At 50.4% G+C, this 22,440-nt stretch overlaps 1 protein-coding gene across 9 annotated transcripts in view; it reads right to left on the reverse strand.

The window, feature by feature from the left end:
• Positions 1–2,723: 2,723 nt before the first annotated feature.
• The window catches only part of SMOC1 (SPARC related modular calcium binding 1), a 151,165-nt gene continuing 131,448 nt past the window's right edge, over positions 2,724–22,440 (reverse strand). For 4 of the 9 annotated variants that reach the window (XM_057488359.1, XM_057488355.1, XM_057488358.1 and 1 more), the window contains 2 exons: positions 13,479–13,723; positions 4,628–5,001 (listed from right to left, as the gene is read on the reverse strand). In XM_057488359.1, the coding sequence (XP_057344342.1) occupies positions 4,808–5,001; positions 13,479–13,723 (439 nt within the window). In that variant the 3' untranslated portion in view covers positions 4,628–4,807. The other 5 variants (XM_036913349.2, XM_036913350.2, XM_036913351.2 and 2 more) reach the window with 4 other exon arrangements.

The following is a 22,440-nucleotide window of genomic DNA, read 5'->3' on the forward strand; positions in this document are numbered from 1 at the left end:
CTGTCAGAAGCATGTACATAAAATGTACCATCTAAACTGGGAAAAGCAAGTCTTCTTGTTCTTGGACAATACAAAAATTGCAAATTGTAAATCAATATAGAAAAGAAAGCACAAAGATAATCTATGTTGTGATAGTCACCAGAGTTGGTAACCAAATGTTTCTAATTCTACTCCTGGAGACTTACCAGCTGCCTATGAGTGACATGCTTTAGGCATTGAAATGTGAGCAAAGTGACATATTTTGCTTCCAGATGGAAACATGAAGAACCAGGGTGCAATTTACCCTGTTTCTTTTTTTCCTTTTTGCATCTGCATGGTGGACGATGGAGCCTGCCTGGGCCTGGGTCCTAGTGAGGCCAACAAAGGGAAGCGCCCCCTGCTGACACATGACAGATATGTTGCATGAGTGAGAACACCTTTGTGATTTGAGCCACTGAGGATGGGGTGAGGGGTGTATGTTACGGCAACTTGTTCTGGTCTCTCCTGATTCTTAGGAGTAGTTTAGCAACATGCCTGTCATCCAGTGGAGACCACATCCAATATTCAGCACCCCTCCACTGTCAGGTGTGTGAATGGTCAGGATTGTGTGTGCCACATGCAGGACTGTGGACCATTAGCTACACTCAAAGCTTTGGCTAGGAAGACCCTAGGCAAAGCAACCCTCACAGGGTGACCCTTGTCAAAGAAAGAAGGGGAGGTGCAAACAGGATAAGGGCTGAGGCTGACTGGATGAGGAGTTGGTAGGTGGTGACGTATAAGAGCAGAAGGAATTGACCAGCGTGCTCGCCCACACCTGACAAGAAGTGGCAAGACATCCCTGTGCCACACACCTGACAGACATTTAGTAGGCAGGAGTACAACCAAGGCCCTGACCCTTCTCCATAGCACTTTACGGAAGTCATACAAAGGGGGAGTGGTGATCCAGGCCATAGGCATAAGGGCTTGATTTGGTGGCACTGCATGAAAAAAGGTCAAGTTTCACCCATGTACAATGGGAAAAAAAGCTAAATGCCACAGACCAGAAGATCAGGGCACCAGGAAGGTCTTCAGTCTCCTTGGTGGGCATGCCTGTGGCCTTTGGACACTTCAGGACCTTTGGAGTAAACAGCCAGATGACCAGTCTGGCTCTTCCTAGTTTTCTATAAGGGGGTTGGCACTGCCAGATTCCCAACCCCCAAAATGCCCTAGGGAGGCAGGGGGGTGTCCTGGCCTGGGGAACCCTCTGCTGATGGCATTGTAGAGCCCCCGTACTGGCCCCAGCAGCAGTCATCTTTCCACATCCCCACTGAAAATGTCCCCACTTCCCTTCCGCACAGAGGCTAAGCATGGCTCAGGGGCCTCTTGCTGAAGGAAGAAAGAAGACGGATCTTTTCCTTTTCCTTGACTGCTACTGGTCATGGTCGTCCTGTCCTTGGAGAGATCAGAGGAAGGCCAAGGGGGGCTGCAGGCTGGCCCTGGAGTCGAGTGTGAGCTCAGCCCTGCCCCTTCCCACACCAGGCTGGGGCTCTCTGCTGGAGGCTAGGTCGCCCCAGGCCTCTAGTGAGGTCCTTCATGGGCAAATGCCTCCTTATACCTCTCCCCTAAATCCCTGAAGCCTAAAATAGGCCTCTGCAAATTAGCGGTTTTTCGTAAGACCCTAAACTGCTCACAGAAAAAGCGTACTCACTGCTGAATGCAGCCACTCGGGGTCTGAGCCAGACAGGAGGGGAAAAGGCTGCTGTTCTAGCCCCTCATGGAAGGCAGCGGGGGGTGGGCAGAGCTCTGGGCCTGAAGTCAGCAATCAGAGGGTAACTCCTGACTCTGCCTTTGCCAGATGGGCACACCCAGCAAGCTGCTGACCTCCTGAGTGGCTGGCATCCACACACCTGTGACACGGGGCAGTAATGGCGCCGTGGTATTAAATATGCCCACACAGCAGCCCAGTGTCAGCGCCGGATGAGGAGGGGCCTGTGGGACCACACTCAAGGGCGTAGGTCCTTTCCCAGGAAAACTTAGCTGAAGAAAAGGTTAGGGGAGACTTTTCCAAGGGAAATTACCTTCTGTTCACTTATGGACAAGGTGGCAGAGTGTGGCAAAAGGAATCCAGGGGAGGTTCCAGAGGGTGGTGAGGAAGCCATTTCCAGGGACAGCTATGTGAGGAGAGAGGGGGCAGAAGGAACAGGTGCCAGTGACATCAGTACCCCATGACTGCTGCCAGTCCCCTGCCTGAAGCCCTCCAGCAATGTGAACCAGACCAGCTGCCTCGACCCGAATATGTACCCAAAAATACCGAGGCACAGAGGGCATGAACCCCATGGGGGTCCACCACCTGTCTACAGCTGCTTCTTAGCCTGGGATCCCGTGATGGGGATTAAGGCCAATGTGCCCACCCCTACCAGCCTGAAGCCCTAAAGTGGGCTGCCCCCAGCCCTGCCCCCAAAGGGCTGCCAGCAGCATTCCCTACATTCCAGCGATGGTTTGGGGGACTGGGGAGGGGTGCAGCTGTATGAGTGGAGGTAAAGAGGGAGAATTACAGAAGGTGCAAACATAGTCAGGGGCCAAGGGGATCCATGTCCACCCAACAAAGCAAAGCGCCACCTTGTGGCCACTTCTGGGCTCCCTTCTTACCTAGCAACTCAGATTTTCTAGATCAGAATGGAGGACATCTGAGCCAGGGAAAACTTTGAAGGAAATGAAACATGTCTATCAGAGAAAGCCACCCAAAAAAAAGAGGCGCCAGCCACCAAGGTTTACTCATTTTTATTTTTTATAACACAAGCTACAAATAGTCTCCCTCAGTCCTCACAAAGGAAAACCATACAACACAGCCTAGGCACACATGGGGGAGAGAATATGCCTGGGAAGGATTTTGAACTTCTATAAGGAGGCACCTTCTCTGTGTTTACATGTTTCATTCAGGCTGGAGAGGGGCTGGGGTCTCCTGGAAGGTCCACAGGAGATCCAGCACACTAAGTATCCTGGTCCAGGCTAATGGGTGAGGAACCCCCTTCTAGAGACCTTACGCTGCTGCGATGGGGCCCCCAGCACTCCTGAGACAACCTCTATAACTTCCACCAAGATAGCAGGACCTTCTCTAGCCTGAGGCCCCATCAGAGCCGCCCTGCAAAGGCTGTGCTCCTGCCTGAGCTGGGCTGTGAGCGCGCGGGTCCTCACCGTGCCAGCCAGCACCCTGCAGACCGGAAACGGGACACAGTCCACCAACAGGCATGGCCGCCTGGACAGATGAGACTGCCCACCTGGCCCCAAGGCCAGGCACCCCCCACTGGAATCCCAGGAACATGTCTGCACAGAGCTAGGCCTGGATCTCTCCATAGCTGGGTATTTATGCTTGCGCTTCTAGGGGAGGCAGAAGTAGGAGGTTTTCCTACTGCTTGTCTAGCAACTCAGATTTTCAGTTTTGCTCTGAAATTGGCCTTGAGCCTAGAAGCCCTTAAGAGCATTTGCAGGAATAGGAAGAACCTCAGAATTGGGTTAAAAAAATAAAACCGCTGAGTTACCAAAAAGGTGACTGGGCCAACTCTCCCTCAGGCTTGTGATGACCTCCGAGGACACAGCAGGCGGGGATAAGGAGAGGGGAGGTGAGAACCTGGGATGGCCCCTGGCCTCCGGTGTGGGCCTGCCCGAGGTGAGAAGCCCTCTGTCAGCACTGCGCTCCCAACGCGGCTCTCTGGCCTCTTCCCTCCGCTGCTTAACTATGTAATATCTACTAAGTAAAAGGCCCCACTGTGTGTCTTTTTCTTCTTTGCCTCCCTTCTCATGCTCTACAGAGTAGATGCTAAATGTGGGGGAAAATGTTTCATCCAATCTAATGCAACTCCTGTGAGGAGAATTTGCTCAGTGTGTGGGTCACTAGGATACTGGGGCACCCACGAGTCTGGGCCATCCGCAGGTCTGAGAGCAGGAACATGGGACGTGGGAGAGCTGGCACCTGAGCTGGCTGCTGCCCTCCCTCCAGAGGCAACTGCCATCTGTCCAACCCCAGCCTCCCTTGCGAAGGCCACCTGCCACGTGATGTGTCAGCTCTGACAGCTATGGCAAGGGAGGTGCCCCTCTCCCACCAGAAAAGAACCAACGGGTCTGCAATATAATCACAGGGCTCCCATCTATACACACACAGGGCTCAGTCTCCAGATGGAGTCCAGGTGGGCCGGGGATAGAGTCCTGGGTTCTAGAAAGCTCAGCCATGTGTCCAGAGCAAGGAGAGGGAGATAAACAAACAGCAATGCCAACACCTGTACAAAAGAACTATACAATTTACATATATATTTATGTACAGTATATAAATCTCTTTCTTCTGTGTCCCAACAGCACCCTCCCCCACAAAAAAACTAAAAGTTGTCAGTAGCAGATCCAAACACTTACAAGAGAGAGAAAAAACAGTCTTCTTCCCTTTCCTTTTCCCACTGTGGAATTAGATATCGGTGTTTAAAATGAAGCCAAAAAGAAAACACACAAATAAGAGTTATTAAAAGTGCAAACATGGTGGGCACCACTTATGTTACATGGGGTGTGGCTGGGCCGTGGGCAACGTCGAAGGTTAGGCGTCTGATGACCCATTCTGCCTCCCTGGTCTCTCCACCTGCCCTTTGGTTTTCTGCTCCTTAGACGAGGCGTCCTACTGAGAAGGGAGGTTCAAGCACAGGGAAGTTAGAGTTGAATTTATGAGAAATTCAGCTGCACATATCAATTTCCCCCCGAGAGTGGCCTTGTCCACATGTTGGTACAAACGGGGCCAGGTGGGACACGGCAGCCTACACTTGCAGGTAAGCCCGGTTTTTACCAGCCTGTCCTTTGCCACCATGACACATCACAGTGGCGAGTGAAATGAGTTTGGCACTCCAGAGAACGTGGCTCTGCCCAGCAGGCGCAGGGGGGGCGTGCACCCTGTGCAAACCGTGCTGCTTCCAGATGCCAGCCTTGCACCATGGGCCTGGGGCAGAAATGGCAGGTGCTTGCTTATAGGTGCAGAAGGCAGGATCCCTGTAGCATTAACCAATCTTTCTTTTGTGCCCTCAGCAAAAAAAAAAAAAAATTAAATGAGAGCTAAGTAACTTGCCCAGTCCCTCTACTCCTGCACTACTAAAGCTACATTAGGGGGCCCACAGAAGGGACCCCAGAAAGAAGGCACCTTACTGAATGGATTTGTGCCTGCTTGTTTTTGCTGGGGGAAGCTGCCAAGACTACTACCTGCCACAAATAGGAACATACGACACTCAAGAAGCCTTGACCTGAGAGCTGGCAGAGCTTCTTCTCTATCTGGGCACCTGACTCTGGAAAAAGGGTGGACTTGGGAAAGAGCCAGAGGGTGTGTGGCCGTACCTCTGTTCTGTGGGTGTTGGGGCCCTGTTCAGCCTGGGTGTGCCCATTTCTGACCAACACCTTTAAACAAAGTCCCTTTCCCAGAAGGCCAGTCCCCCCACTGGGGTGCCTCTTTGAATCCTCTCAGTTATTAGCTAAGAAGGGTTTTGGTGCTGATGGACTTTTGCATAGAATTCGTGGGTCTTCTTGTTCACCATGTAAGAACTTGTTTGTTATGCCTCAGAAGATTGGGGACTGTTGAGATATAGGCTTGGGGTTGATTAATGACTGTGCATTGAGTCCCCTATACAGAATTTTATTGTTGTTAACAACCATTTGATCAATAAATATGAGAGATGCCCTCTAAAAAAAAAAAAAAAAAAAGAATTTGTGGGTCTTGGTTTTCCAAGTCACAGAATGTCAGAGGTGGAAGGAACCTTAGTGGTCATCTGGTCCAGCCCCTTCACTTAACACGTCTGGAAGCGAAGGCTCAGAACAGCTGAGTGGCTAAACCAAGATGCAGGGCTTGTCTGCTAATACCACTCTGCCCCATAGGGTGCTGATCAGTTCTGAAGGCCTCTGTGGGGCCCAGGTCTCCTGCAGGAGGAATGGGGAGCAGGGAGGCGAGCACACCAAGAGCTGGGCCAGGTCCCTGGGACCCCTGGAGGCCATGTGACTTTGGGCATGCCCCTTACCGCCTCCGGGTCGGGCGATGAAACAGGACCGGGACTGCAGCGGCCCTGCTGCTCTGCCTCTCTCACAGGGGTGCCTTGAGGACTGACTGAATTCACGGGAACGGAGAAGGGGCTTTAAAGAGTATAAAGCGCTGCAGAGCCACGCCCACCCACTGGTCACACGAACCCACAGCTCAGCGTCCCCCCGCCGCCCCCCGTTATGCTGACATTCCTTAAGACCTGAGAAGGAGAGACAGAAGTCGGGGTGGGGTGGGGCACAGGGCCATATTGGCATATTTCAATTTTACAGATAAGGAAACACACTTGGAAAGATAGCATGACGGGCCCAAGTAAGGCAGGTGGGAAGTAACCCAGACAGGTCACCTGGCTCTGAATCCCACCTTTCGCCTCCTCCATTCAGCAGCGGCTTCTCTCCATGGCGTGATTTACACATATAAAGAAGGGTCTAAGTAGCCTGCCTACCAAGCTGAGACTCGGAAAAGAAAACATACAGCTGGTAGTAACCAGCTCGCACTTGTGAAGGCTAATTGCACTAATCCCTCTACCTAAAATGTATCATTTAATCCTCAGGGTGACATTATATGATACAGATCTACCTCAGAGAAGTTGTTATTTCGCCTCCAGGCCACGCAATAAAGGAAGTATTGCACTAAAGTGAGTCAAATGAATTATTTGGTTTCTCAGTGCTTATAAAAGTTATGTTCCCACTACACTGTAGTCTACTAAGTGTGCATAGCATCATGTGTAAAAAAAAAAATACAATGTACATACCTTAATTTTAAAATGTTGCTAAAAAATGCTAACCATCATCTGAGCTTTCAGCCAGTCATAATCTTATTGCCGGTGGAGGGTCCTGCCTCAGTGCTGATGGCTGCCAACGGCTCAGGGTGGTGGCTGCTGAGAGCTGGGGGGCTGTGGCAATTTCTTAATATATGACAACAGTGATGTTTGCCACATCAAGTAGCTCCTCCTTTAGTGAACAATTTCTCTGTAGCATGTGATGCTATTTGTAGCATTTTATCTACAGTAGCACTTCTTTCAAAATTGGAATCAGTCCTCTCAAACCCTGCCACTGCTTTATCAGCTAAGTTTATGTAATATTCTAAATCCTTTTGTCATTTCAACAATCTTCACAGCATCTTGACCAGTAGATTGCACCTCAAGAAACCACTTTCTATGCTTGTTCATAACAAGCAACTTCTCATCTGTTAAAGTTTTACCATGAGATGCAGCAGTTCAGCCACGTTTTCAGGCTCCACTTCTAACTCGAGTCCTGCTGCTGTTTCCACCACATGTGCAGTTACTTCCTCCAGTGAAGACTTGAGCCCCTCAAAGTCATCCAGGAGGGTTGGAATCAGCTTTTTGAAACTCCTGCAAATGTTGATATTTTGGCCTCTTTCCATGAATCACAAATGTTCTTAATGGCATCTAGAATGGTGAATCCTTTCCAGAAGGTTTCAATTTTCTCTGCCCAGATCCATCAAAGGAATCAATATTTATGGCAGCTATAGTCTTACAAAATGTATTTCTTAATAAGACTTGAAAGTTGAAATTACTCCTTGATCCATAATGGGCTGGAGAATGGATGTTGTGTTAGCAGGCATGAAAACAACATTAATCTCATCGCACATCTCCATCAGAGCTCATGGGTGACCAGGTGCATTGTCAATGAGCAGTAATATTTGAAAGGAATCTCTTTTCTGAGCAATAGGTCTCAATGGTGGGCTAAAAATATCCAGTAAACCACACTGTAAACAGATGTGCTGTCATCCAGGCTTTGTTGTTACATTTATAAAACACAGGCAGAGTACACTTAACATACTTCTTAAGAGCCTTAAGATTTTCTGAATGGTAAATGACCACCGGCTTCAACTTAAAGTCACCAGCTGCATTAGTCCCTAAAAAGAGAGTCAGCCTGTCCTTTGAAGCTTTGAAGCCAGGCATTGACTTCTCCTCTCTAGCTATGAAAGCCCCAGATGGCATCTTATTCCAACAGAAGGCTGTTTCCTCTACATTTAAAATCTGTTGTGTAGTGTAGCCATCTTCATGAATTATCTTAGCTAGATCTGGATAACTCACAGCTTCTTTTCAGCACTGTTCACCTTGCACTGTTATAGTATGGTGATGGCTTCTTCCCTTAAACCTCAGGAACCAACCTTGGCTGGCTTCAAACTTTTCTCTGCAGCTTCCTTACCTCTCTCAGCCTTCATAGAATTGAAGAGAGTTAGAGCCTTGCTCTGGATTAGGTTTTGGCTGAAGGGAATGTTGTGGCTGGTTTGATCTTCTCTCCAAACCACTATAACTTTCTCTTTATCAGCAACAAGGCTGTTTCACTTTCTTATCATTTGTGTGTTCAGTGGAGTAACACTTTTAATTTCCTTCAAGAACCTTTCCTTTGCATTCACAACTTGCTAACTGGCACAAGAAACCTAGCTTTTGGCCTATCTCAGCTTTCACTGTGCCTCCTCACAAAACTTAATCACTTCTAGCTTCAGTTTGGAGTAAAAGACGTGTGACTCTCCCTTTCACCTGAACTCTTAGGGGGTAGTGCAGCGTTATTCATTGGCCTGATTTCAATATTATGTCTCAGGGAATAGGGGGGCCCAGGGAGAAGGAGATGGGGGAATGGTGGAGCAGTGAGCACAAGTATTTACTGATTAAGCTCACCATCTTATATGGGCGCCGTTCATGGCACTCCAAACCAATTACAACAGTAACATCAAAGGTCACTGGTCGCACATCACCCTAACAACTACAATGACAATGAAGACGTTTGAAATACTGTGAGATTTACCAAAATGTGACACAGAGACACAGGCTGAGTAAACTCTGTTGGAAAAATGCCCACAGACTTGCTAACGCAGGGTTGCCACAAACCTTAAATTTGTAAAAAAAAAAAAACACAGTATCTGCAAAGCTTCATAAAGTGAAGGGCAATAATTTGAGGAATGCCTGTATTTGTAAAATATCCAATTGTCCCCATTTTATGATGATGAAACTGAGACTTGGAGATGGCACAGCCTTGTGCACTGAAACAAACTGAGACCCAGCTCTGCTTCTAGAACCATGCTTAACCACCAAAGAGGGCAGGAGAGAGAAAAAGCCTGAACAGGGCAGGCAGCATCCTCGGGCAATTCAAAGGGAGAGTTGGCGCTTTTTAAAAATGGAAGTCCTAGTCTCCACACTGCCTGCCTCACAGGATGGAGGCCGTGATCCTGGTGAAGGTGCTTTATAAACTAGGAAGGGCCATTTAGGAAAGAGGCCCCAGTCCTCACAATGTCTGGTCCATTCATGCTATGCAGAGAATTCAGCTCCCCAGTGAGGAGTCCGGTTGGTAAAAACACCTCTGTTCTAGAGGCATTTCCAAGAAATACGGTCCCTCAGACCCAAAGCTATACTCATATCCCTAAACTCAAATGCTCCCCCTATCCCATGGCTGCCCCCCACCTGGCATGCAGACCCCTCTCAGCCCACCAGAGGGCACCACGTGATACCAGATGACCAACTCACGCGCTTCATTTTCTAAATACCATCTACACAAGTGGCTTTCCTTCTGTTTCCCAGAGCAGAGAGGGACCGAGGAGAGCTGCCTTCGACCCCTGGGTGTGTTCCTCTACCGCTAATTTCTTCTGTACATTCCCCATGAACCAGGTACTAAGTTCTTCATATACACTGTCTTGTTAAACCTTCACACCAAATCTGTGAGGTAGACACTATCATCTCCATTTTGCAGAGGAGGAAACTGAGGGTCAGAGAGTTTAGGTAACTTGCCTAAAATTACAGAGCTAGGAAGTGGCAGAACAGGGCTTAAAACCAGGTGTGTCTGACTTCAGGGCCTCTGCTCTCACCTACAGCCCACCCTCCCCACCGGCACTGGGACCACGGCCACATGCCTCTCCTGTGCTTCTCCTGGTGGTCCATTCTCCAGCACGCCCTGCCTGCCTGGAAATTATGGGTTTCCCCGCTGAGTTTGCTGGAGATCCCTGTTCCCAGCACCCCAGCCCAGGTCTGCCCCCCTACTTCTCTGGACTCTCCACTGGTCCTGCCTCCCTCACCCTTCCTCAGGCAAGCAAGACTGACCTGCTCACACAAGGGACTGTCTTCAAAGTCTCTGGGCCCTTCTCACGGAGGAGACAGCAGCCTGGCCTGGGAATCCTGGGGCTGAGTCCAAGCAACCAGCAATGATGCTACCTCACATGTGACCTCAAGCAAAGTGCTGTCCCCCCTCTCTAGGCTAGTCTATATTCTTCAAATGGATGGGGGAACCCAAGGAGTCTTCCCATCTAAGACGCATGGATGGAGTACAGTGTATCCTGTGGTGCATGTAGACATGGGTCATGGAGTGAGTAATCCTGCTCCACTAAGTCTGTGCAGCCTCCTTGCCACCCTATCCCCACTGATTACATGCCTTCCTTCCTCTCCCCCTCACTCCAGCCTACCATACACACAGAGACATGCACACAGACTTATACACACACACGCATGCATGTGTGCACATATCCACACAGGCCATGGACACACAGACATGCTTACAGACACATGTTCAAACATGCACACATGAATGCACAAACCATTCACACATGCACACATAAATATAAGCACACACACATGCTTCAGAGACACACACACATGTGCTTGCACACAGGCACCCAGCCATACTTTCAACCAGGCAGTGCATTCAGCGGTCAACAGCAGCCCCAAAGCTCTCTGGTCTCCCCAGTCCCACCCTTGGGGTGGGGAGGTCAGGAGGTGGGTGGAAGGTGTTGGGCCAAGAACGATGACACTGGTGCTCTGAGGCCCTCTAGAGGCCTCGCCGGGCAACACTGAAAAGAACTTGAACTGAAAACCTGTCCCTCAGCGGACCTGGTTTGAGGAGGAGCGGCTGGATGAGCAGTGCACCCTAAATACCGCATCTGGCTGAGTCCTCCGGGGTGCTCCCTCAGGTCCTGTGCATCAGCCGGGACTGGCAGACACCTGTGCCTGGCAAGGCTTCAGAGCTCCCCAAGCTCTGTGGACTCACAGTCACCACACTCGGCCTCCCCTTGGCCTCTGTGTGCCGCACAGACCTGATGTAGCAGCACAGGCAGGGGTGAGGGCAGGCTTCTGTGACTCCCCCTGCTCAGCCTAGAGGTGCTCCTGAGTAGGCTTGGGTTCCCCACTAACACTGGGCCCTTGCCTGTGCTGTGTGCCAAATGAGCACAGATGCCAAGGGTGTCAAAACGTGATATCACCACGAGGGGCAACCCCCCTTCCATGCATTCACTCATTTGACAAGGATCTAACGGTTTGCTCCTAGGTGCCATGCACTGTGCTCGAGGTGAGAATTGAGAAGACACAGTCCGTGGCTTCAGGGGGAATCAGAAAAATAAACTGTGATAGTGTAATAAGTGCTATTGATAGAGACAATAATCTTATGAAGAACAGAAATACAGGACTTCTACTGAGTTCTCTCAGTGTCTCAGACACGTAAATGCTTTCACTCATTGTCCCACTGAATCAACAGCCCTATGAGCTAGATACTATAGTTATTCCCATTTTACAGGTGGAAAGCCTGAAGCCCAGAAAGGTTGAGTGGTTCAAATATGGTGACAGAGTTAGTCTGTGGCACAGGCCCAGTTTGAACCATGACACCGCACTGTCCTGGGGACTCAGGGTACTGTGGGGATGCAGAGAGGCACCCGCATCAGGGGGAGAGCCCAGAGCAACGAGCTCACATACCCAGGCTCTCGCCCCGGACCCAGGGCCGGCACCCAGAGGTGGAGGGGTGGGGCCCGAGACTGGGCACTTTGTACCTCCTCCACCTCCCATGCCACCCTTTGGATTTACCGTCAACTGAGGGCTCGAACAAGGAAAAGTGCTAAATGTCTGCTCCCTAGGCAATCTTGGCATTTCCAAAGCTTCCATTTCAAGTAAGTCAGCATCACCCCAGCAGGTATCTTCTGCCCAGCCCCTTCACCTACACTACAGATCCCTGCACCTTTGGGTGCATCCAATTGACACACCCAAACCTACTCAGTTGTCCCCCCACCCCCATGGCCTGTTCTGCTCTTCCTTCCATGTTGCCTGTATCAGTGAAATGGATGCTCGCTCTAGTTGCACAAACCAACCTTCCTCCCTGTAGCTGCTCAGCCACTCAGCCCTGTTGTCCTGCCTCTCAAATCCACCCACTTTTCATCCCCTACTGCATCTTTCATCACCTGAGCCTCCGTCATCTCCTGCCTGGACTATGCCACAGCCTCCTATTGGGTACTGCGCCTCACTCGTCTCCAATCCATTTCCCATACTGCAGCCACAAAGATTTTCTAAAGGTCTTTTTAAAAGACTGAACCCCGTCAACAGCTTTCCACTGCCCTTAGGAAGTCTCCACCACGGCCTCCTATGCCTCCCCTCCTGCCATCTTCAGTCACACTAACATCTTGTGGTTCCTCTAAAATTCTGTTTCCTCACCTCCATATCTCCGCTCTTTATTTGCCTCAGTTCAGGACACCCTTCCCTCCCCTGACCTCTCTGGTTGGCCATCTCCTACTCATTCCCTGCACATTGCTTTAGACAGGGGCTAACTTACATGTGAAGGACTAGATAGCAAATAGTTGAGGCTTTGTGGGCCGTATAAATTATTTATTGTATAGTCTTCTTTTTTGAAAATTACCTCCCTTTAAAAATACAAAACCATTCTTAGCTCCCAAGCCATACAAATTCATGGACTAGATTGGGCCCACAAGCCATGCTTTGCTAACACCTGGTTTAGACATCACTTCCTTCACAAAGTTTTCCAAGGCTGTCTGCCCCCGAGCCAATATAGGTGCCCTTAAATATGTTCTTACAATACTCTGCACTTGCACTACCATGACAGATACATAAAGTATTCACCAGAGTCCGTGCTCTCCTCCTCTCCCTGGGCTCCCGTCTCCCTTACCATTGGGTGTGATCTAGCGACAGCTCCAGCCAGTGAAAAATGAGAGGTAATGTGGGCTACTTCCAGGAATGGCCCATAAAACTCTCCCTTCTGCACTGATTCATGCTTTCCTCCATCTGGCTGACTGGGAATGGAGATGACCCCCCAGGGTGACCTTGGCAGCACATAATGAAGATGGCAGAGTCAGTCTCAGTCTGGATCTTAGAGTGACTACGTGGATCAATCCACACTCCTATTCCTTCCCCTACACACACACACACACACACACCATGACCTGGAATCATGCCTGCCTATCCTAATACACTCTCAGAGCACTGATCACAATGTACATAATACTTTAAAATTTGTCTCTTCAGTACACTGTGGAAGGAAAAGGACCTTATCCTTGTCTTATCCACCTAATTCCTAATGTATCCACTGCATCAGGCCTCTAGCATGAATTATAACACACTCCCAGTAAATAGCTGAATAAAGAAGAACCTGGGGTCTCATCTACTGGGGAGCCCTTGGGCCCTGTGTCCAGGGTGGGGCGAGTACTGGAAGGCCAGGAGCACGGGACAAGTACTCACCTTCTTTGCTAACACCCAGGCAGCCCTTCAGCTCAGGCAGGGAGATGACCTTGTCCTTGTTCAGGTCGCAGTAGTCGCTGAAGCGCCGGGCACACTTCTTGGGCTTGGCCTTTTTCTTCACGTAACGCTTGAAGGGCTTCATCTCCCGCTTGTTAATGTCGTTGCTGCCGTTGCTGTCTAGCTGGCTGAAGTACCAGTGCACCACTCGTTCCTCCAGGGTGTGGCTGGGGTCTGGCTCTGAGAACCTGGGCAGCAGGCAAACCAGAGAATACCGCTCAGGGTCCTGCAGGAAACATCAACCCCACTGCAGTTCTTTCCCACGTGGTCAGATGCCGGGGTAATCATGCTGGGCTGCCAGCAGCCACGTGAAAAGGGCTCCTCCAAGCCAGAGACCTCGAGGCCCCACTCAGCCTGCAGCAGAATCAAGATCTCCTCTGCAACTTAAGCCTTAAGACTGGACAATTCATTTATCGGGGGTCCCCACATGGGTGACCCTTATTACATGAACCTGCCTCACCCTCTACCATAGCCAGGAATGCTGTTGTATGGGATGGGTGCTCAAGACATGTTGGTTGGATTTAAGTCACCTGAGAAAAACACAGCTGGGATCCAGCTGGTCCGTCTTCAGGCCTACTGTTCACTGCCAGACAAGCTGCACGTCACACATGAGCGAGTACACTCAAGTGATGTGACTATGGGAAAGGGCACCCCACACCCAGCACCAGGCCAAGTCCTAGGAAGGCTTCCAAAATGGGAGGCATAGTCACTGGCCTCAAACCACTCACTGGCTTGGCAAAACAGTCAAAAACATGATACCAGGCGGTGACCATTCAGTGTGGAGCTTTATGTTCCCATGACCAGTCACTATCAGGTACCAAGTACAGTAGGAATTGAGGGAAGAAGGTAATTGGGAGGGACACAAACAGAGGTTCTAAAACTGGCAAGTCCCAGACTTACTGGGGGTGAGTTTCTCCATGAAGAGGTTCTAAGTCAGGAAGTCTGGGGTGGACCCAGGAAACCACATATTAACTAGAACCCCAAGGGGATTCTGCTGAGAAGCACTGGACTAGAGTAACCAAGAGAGCTTCCTGGTGTCAAGATGCACAATAATGACCATGTCTAATGCAGCCCACACACATGTGACAGCCACAAAGTAACAAGACCAGTGCTTACATGTATAACTGTACACATGGCCTACCCAGCTGTTTGATTTGCTTATGCCCCAGCAGTTCCCAAAAAAGGATTCAGGTGCTAGCTAAATTTTTAAGACTTCTAAAGCCAATGGTGGGTCTGTTCCCAAGAGGGTGACTGGGATCTCTGACCAAAAGAACAGAGCACAAGAAGTCCCATGGCACCTGCTCCCAGGGCTTGGCCCTGAATGAATGTGGTCCAGGCGCTCATGTTCAAAATCTCGGGCAACTTTCCCTTGGTAGCAGAAATAAGGCTGAGGTTGGGAGGCCCACATATTCAAACACTTAGTCTACAGGGCTACTAGGACAGACTACATGACTACCATGGGTCAGAAGTGGGGTAGAGGGGCTCACTGTCACACAGGGATCCTAGACCAGGGGTTCAGGGCCTGCCAGCACACCCCGAAGCTGTGCCAGGCAAGAAAAGCATTCAAGGCACTTGTCAAAGCCTTGAGGTTCTTCTCTGGAATTTGCCAAGCTTTCCAAAAGGGAGGAGACCATCTCTGACCCCTCCCTTATGAACGATCCAGCAAACTCCCTCCCTTTCTCACCCCCAAGTGACCTCAACAGTTAGAGAAAAAAAGTTTCATTACCAAGAATAGCCAGGCATTGGCGAGGATGTGGAGAAAGGGGAACCCTCCTACACTGCTGGTGGGAATGTAAGCTAGTTCAACCATTGTGAAAAGCAACATGGAGGTTCCTCAAAAAATTAAAAATAGAAATACCATTTGACCTGGGAATCCCACTCCTTGGAATTTACCCAAAGAATACAACTTCTCAGATTCAAAAAGACAGATGCACCCCTATGTTCATCGCAGCACTTTTTACAATAGCCAAGATATGGAAGCAACCTAAGTGTCCATCAGTAGATGAATGGATAAAGAAGATGTGGTACATATACACAATGGAATACTATTCAGCCATAAGAAAGAAACAAATCCTACCAGTTGCAACAACATGGATGGAGCTGGAGGACATTATGCTCAGTGAAATAAGCCAGGCAGAAAAAGACAAGTGCCAGATGATTTCCCTCATTTTTGGAGTATAACAGTGAAGCAGAACTGAAGGAAGAAAATAGCAGCAGCCTCAGAGAATCCAAGAAGGAACTAGTGGTTCCCAAAGGGTAGGGGTGTGGGAGGGCGGGTGGGAAAGGAGGGAGAAGGGGACTGAGGGGGTATTATGTTTAGTGCACATGGTGTGGGGGATCACGGGGAGAACAGTGTAGCACAGAGAAGGCACATAGTGGATCTGTGGCATCTTGCTGCACTGATGGACAGTGACTGCATTGAGGTATGGGTTGGGACTCAATAATAAGGGTAAATGTAGTGACCACATTGTTTTTTCATGTGAAACCTTCATAAGAGTGTATATCAATAATAACTTAATAAAAAAAATTTTTTTTAAAAGAATAGCCAGGTATCCCTACTAAATGCCCATCCCTAAGTAAGTGAACTACAGTCTTGGATAGAGCCTCCCCTGGGCATCCTGGACCAATTCTAAGACAACAATTTGTGGGTCTGCCAACAGGACCCCATTCTGACGGGTTTAATGCATGTTGTACCTGGAGAAGGCGTGAGGGACCGTCTGTCTCCGGCTTTTTGGGAATCTGCTGAATCTGTCATGGAAACCAGACTTGGAAGGTCTTTGAAACAGGCATGGGGCTATTCATTGCAGAGCTCAGATTTTTATCTCTGCCAGTACATGGTATTTTGGTGCTCTATTTTATCTGCAACATTCCCTCTCAAGCCTGCAAGGTATATCAGGTGGGCAGCAGAAAATTCCCTATGAGGAGGATCTTGGTGCAGGAGGGAGGGTGGCCAGCTCCTCTCAGAGCACCCTGCCTGCCTCTGCCTGCCTCTAAGCTTGAGGCAGGACCCAGGCTGGGGAGGAGAGCCAGGGGGGCCCCAGGGGAGCTGCCCCAGCTCCTCCCCTTGGAGGCTTTCTAAGGCGGCCAGGGGAGGAGGCCAGCAGCTTTCCCCAAGCCTCCCACAACAGGGGCCATGTACGCCCCTCCACGAAGGTAGCTCTCCCTTTAACCTTTAGGCTCAGCATAGCATGATGTCTACCTTAGGCTGGCATAATAACGCCTCAGTTGCTGAGACGGGAAGGGATGAGGTCATCCTGCCCAGATGCCCTGCCAGGAGAGGCCCTCTGCCTCCAACGTGAGTTCCCCGGCTCCCGCCTGTCCAGTTCTGAGTGATTCCATAAATGGAGCTCCCCAGTCTTCTTTCAGGCTAGTCTGCAGCAAGAAGCAGCTCTTCTCCCCACTTTACAGCCTCTAAGTGCGTCTTTCCAGGCCAGACAGTGACCGACACTTGGCTCCTGCTCTGTTCCTCCCCCTCGCCTTCTGACTCTCCCAGTTTGCCTTGTCTCCCCTGTCTGGAGAGCCACGTTCCTGGCCTCCTCATTCCGACTTCCTCCTGATTGCTGGCCTCCCCCATCCGCTTCCCAGCCAGGCCCCTGGAGGCTCCAAGAGTACTTCCCCAGGAGAGGTCCTTCCAGGCCCCTCCAAGCATGGCCTCTGGCTCCCATGACACGGCCATGGCCATGGCCATGGCAGCCTGCCCTGTGGAGCCTGCAAATCCTGCCTCTTCCCTCCCTCCTCCACGGCTTGTGGAGGGCTCTCTGCTTCTGAACTCGCCGGCCCCTAGAAACCCTCCCGCCTGTACAGAGCCCAGCTCTACATGTGAAGCTGGCAGCGCTAGGATCCCACCTTGGAACCCAGCCCTTTGTCTAGGCCAAGTTCCAAGTGCAGTTAGAGCAAGAAGTACTTAGCTTTGGGGGATCATGTACCCTCCTGAGGACTTAAATAAAGCTGTAGCCCTTCTCTCTAGGAAACTGCATGCACATACACATAGAGCTCTGCAGATTTTAGGGGTTTAATGGGACTCCTTATATCTCATCCAAGGCCATGGACTCAAGTAAAGAACCCTTGATCTATAGGGAAGGAGACTCCAGCCATGGCCCCAGAAGGATGTTTAGGTATAAACCTTCCAGAAGAAGATGGGGTGAGACAAAAGACAGTAACTGGGAGAGGTCTGGGGGTAGTTTTATATTTCCAACAAAACATAATAGAAAAAAAGAAAACCACTGAAGGCATCTGGTTTAAAACTGTGAAAATCAGTTTTCTGGCTTTGTGACAGTCTTAAGTCCCAAACTACCATGCTTCATACACGATCTAGTTAAGACTGAGATCTATCAGGAGTCCTGATTTAGCCAAACCAGCAGTGGGCATGTAGGAAAGAAGATACATGAGGCCTCTGTTAACTTAGGAGAACTAAGATTTTCCCAGGGGACTGCTAGCTGGGGTGGGGCAGGGCCTACCTCAGAGCTTCCAGGAATCTCTCAAGCAGTCTTCGCTGGAGTCCTTTCCATCGTAGTTAGACTCCCCACAATACACCTCTGACCTCAAAAGCCATACCCCACTCATCCCTCCAGCTTTTGCAGTATCCTTTAAAAACATTGGGAACTTGCAGTCTCAGCTCTAAGCTTACACTGGCACCAAACTTCCAGCCTTTCTCGCACATACACACAAACCCCCACAGGAGATCAGGGCTCTTGGAATGCAGAGCTGCTCATAGGCAAGAACTGGGGATCTACATTAGAGCGTGCCCTCATTCCTTAAGATCACATATCTGGTTTGCTGGACTGTGCTATGCCCCTCCCCCTACACGTGATGCCCCACTTCTCCTAAAAGGGCCCATTGGATACGCAGAGCAGCCAAGTTCCCTTGGATATGGTGTGGAAAATCACACCCAAATGGTACCAAATTCCAGATTGTGGAAGACCATGGTCCAGTAAAACACTGGTGTCTGCCCAGCCTCTGGGCTGCTGTGGTGGCTGTCCTATTGACTCCTGCCTGCAGGGATGAAGAAGCCCATTGGAACCAGTCCCTCCCTGGGCTGGCCCCTCTGAGCCTTCTCCTGAATGATTTGGGTGCAGGTACCACCCTTCTCTCCCAACACTTTCAGTTTTGCTTCTACAACTGCAACCCCACCAGGCCTTGGCTGTCAGGCACAGCTGGAGAACCAGCCCCATTTGCCACAAGGAAACTTGCTTTGGCCAAGATCTTGGACCCAGTTCTGCTGTCCTAAGCAGTTTTACAGAAGGTGAGGCGGGATGGCCTGGAGGCACTAGCCAAGCCAAGCAGACCAACTGAGCCCCATCTGGAGTTGGGTCCAGGCCCTGCCAGCTGTGCGGGTGGGTAAGGCTGGGAAATGCGAAGTCAGCCACATTCCAGCCTCTTCCTTGCAAAGCCAATAACAAGTAACCACACTGGGCAGAAGGAGGAAGCCACAGTACAGATGGTCTCTCCTTGGGGGACACGTGAGGGGCCAAGAGGCTCACATAGCCTGTCCCACCTCCCCTCCAAGTTGACTCTCTCCGGGGCGAGGCAGAGAAGACTCTGCCAGCCAAGACACCACAGCACTTCCTTTGGGACTGATAAACGTTAATGGGTGCCATAGGAGGCCGATCTAAGAGGGGGCTCCGCCTCCTGGAGTCCTGGTGGGAAGGAGCAAGAGGATATTCAATCACCCAACACAGCTTCATTGAGAACAGCTGTCCACTGTGACCCACAGCTGCCCCCTCCCATGCACTGGCCATAGATGTTCCCAGGGTCACCCCATTCTACTTTGCCTATTTTTAGATTTGGGTGACACTGTTCCCCTGCCTCCCAAAATTAGGCTAGAAATCCAGAAAAAGAAACAGACATCTCCCTCTCTTCTACTCCCTGCATTTAACAAGTCTTCAAATCCTACCGCCTGCAGCACTTCAGCTTCAGCAAAGAATCCCCCCCATGATGACCGCTACCTTCCCGCCCTGTCTTGCTGCCCTCCCACCCTCCTCCCCCACAGCCATCAGGATGGTTCTCCAAAACACTGTCTCATCACATGGCCCCTGCTGCCCTCTGGCATGGATCGCAAGCCCAGCATGATCTGGGCTCTGCCCAACTCTACAGCCTCATCCCTGCCTGGGCACAGCCTGCCTCCTAAATTTAACCATCTTCCTTGCAGTCCTCAGGCCCTACCTCACTTCCCGAGGGCCCCTCTGCTGGGATGCCCTTGCCCCTGGTCCATCTGGGTCGGGCCTTTTCCGTTCATTAGTGACAATGTGGCTCACACGTCACCTCCTGGGTAAGCCTCCGCTCACATGGCCTCCCTCCCCTGAGCCCCTGCAGTACTCTCTGCCTCTCTTATCACCCTGACTTCATAGTGCAATCATGTGATAATGTATCTTCACCCACTCTGACCAGGACCTTCTCCAGGCCTGGGACTAGGCCCTTGTTTACAACACAGAGCTTACTCCAGGGGAGGGTAGAGATGCGCAAGTTTGTGCAAAGTCAAAATCTCCACGCCTGACAAGTCAGGGGAAGACATCCTCTTGCCTGCACTGCCCAAACGTCTTCCCTGTCCCTTCTTCCCACTGTCCCCGAGAGGGACTGCTTCCCACTGGTGCCTGCTGATGTCCAGCTGTAATTGCCAGACCCTGAGAGGATGCAGGAGGGATCTGATGGGGCTTCCTTGGCCTCAACAGGTGCCTGTGACCCTGACTGTGCCTGAATTCAGAGCCAAGGCCAAAGCCTGGATTCCCTGATTTTCTTGGTCAGCCCTGCTCCAGATGTGCTGCCCTGGGCCTTTGCTCTTCCCTTGCAGAAGAGTGCCCGGCCAGGGTCTGTCCACATGGTGATAACTGATGACTGCATCTGGCCTCACGGTTGGTCTTGACTACTTGGTGGACCTCCAAATATGTGCCAAGTCATATAAAGAGGCCTTATCAAGACATTTTCTCTATCAGATAGGGATCCATCCATCCATCTGCCCATCCTTCTAGATGTTCATTCATTTAACAGATATTTATTGAGCACCTACCATGTGAGTTCCAGGAACACAGCAAGGAGGAAGGCAGAAAATGCTCCTTCTCTCATAGAACTTAAATTTTCATTAGGTAGTGTAAAATAGATAATAAATAAACCAACAAGACAACTATCAGATAATGGTAAGTGCTAGGCTGAGAATTACAAAGGGTGTCATAATTAAGAGTGGCTGGGATGCTCCTTTAGACTGGGTGGTTACTGAGAAGGTGACATTTATATGGACAGGTGGGGCCTGTCACAGGAAGACAGGGGACTCACATTCCAGGCTGCAGGAGCAGCTGTCACGGAGGCCCTGGGGCAGGTAAGAGCACGGCCTGTTTGAGGTGCTGAGCACTAGAGGCAGGAACATGGTGATGGCAGGGGGAGGACTATGAGAAGTATGAAAGGCCCCTGAGACCGCAGCAGGGCCGGCTCAGGTCAGAGTTGGGGCTTGCTCTAAATATCATGGGAAGGTCTGGGAGGGCTTTAAATCCAGTAAAAGTGGTAACCCTGGCCAGGCACCTCCCTGTGTAACTGCCTTTCTCTCCTTCTCCCTGTTTCCCTCTCCCCACCCTCTTCCTTGATTTCTAAACTATTTCATGGTTCATCTTGTCTGACTTTTGATGACAAGCCAAGCCTACAGGTAACACAACTACCAAATGCAGTTCAAACCTTTCCTTTTCATCAAAACCAAATACAGTCAAGCTAACATAAGATTAAAATGAAGAACATGTTTAGGAAGGAATTTTTTCTTAGACTTCTCCCAACTCTATATCTAAAAAGAGATTTTTTAATGAGAAAAAAAAAAAAGACTCTTCCCTAATGACACTCTGGTCTGAAAAACATTTATAAACATCTTAGTTTTTAATTTCTGTAAAAATTTCTGCAGCCTGTGAAACAAGGGCAAGACATCAACCCCGGCCTCCCCTGCCCAGCGCCCGGCCAGGATGGGCTCCCAGAGCCAGCAGTGCTTGTGGTCGCAGGTGGGATGCACTAGACCCGGAATTTTTAAACCCATATCCCCTCCTCTTTATTCTTTCTCCTCTGTTCTAATAAACATAAATATCTCATATCCATTTTTTTCAAGAAACAACAGGTATTTTTTTTAATCCCAAGCATAAATAACCAAGGCATATAATGCTGAATATGCTTTTCCAAAACTCACCCCCTCCCCTCTTCTTGGAGATATGGATACATACAGCACCATGGGCTGCCTCCAAGCAGCAACCACGTGGGCCTGTCAGACCCTGTCTCCATCCTCTTGGACTTAGTGCTGTGCTCCTTCTGGGGGCGGCCTGGCCTCCATCCTTAGGGTGAGCTAAAACAGAGGCCGGCCTCAGAGCTGCATCCTTTGGCCATCTGCCTGAGGATGCAGAGGCATCGGCAGCTATGCCTGGAGTCCGGGTCCCCCGGCCTGGATGCACACCTGTGGTCCTGCCAATCACCCCTGAGGCAGCCTTGCCTGGGCTTTCCTACAGGCCAGGGGCCTGGGCCTGCCTCCAAGTGGCACTCCTTGCCTTGCTGAAGACAACTCTGCCTCTAGCCCCCCTTCTTGGTGAGCCACATAAGCCTGGAGGCAGGCTGCCCATCGCTGCCAAGCACAAGGTACTTCCTCGGCTGCTGCAGGAGCCCGAATGCCCACACAGAGATGCCAGCGCCTCCCCGCCGGCTTTGTAAGGGGGAGTACATCTCCCAGGCCCTTTGGGATCTGGTTCCCACCTGCCTCTTCTGTCTCATCTACTATTACCACTCCCATTTCCCCCTCCTTCCCTAATCCTCCCTAGCCCAGCCACACTGCACTTTGGATGTATGCTTTCTCGGAGTCACAATGTTCTTTCCTTCTTTTTGGAATGACTTTCCTTCTTCCACTGGCTAAGTCCTACCTCTCCATCAAAACTCAGCTCAGCTATCCCCTCCT

This window comes from Manis pentadactyla, chromosome 11, assembly GCF_030020395.1.
Source record: "Manis pentadactyla isolate mManPen7 chromosome 11, mManPen7.hap1, whole genome shotgun sequence".
Lineage (NCBI taxonomy): Eukaryota > Metazoa > Chordata > Mammalia > Pholidota > Manidae > Manis > Manis pentadactyla.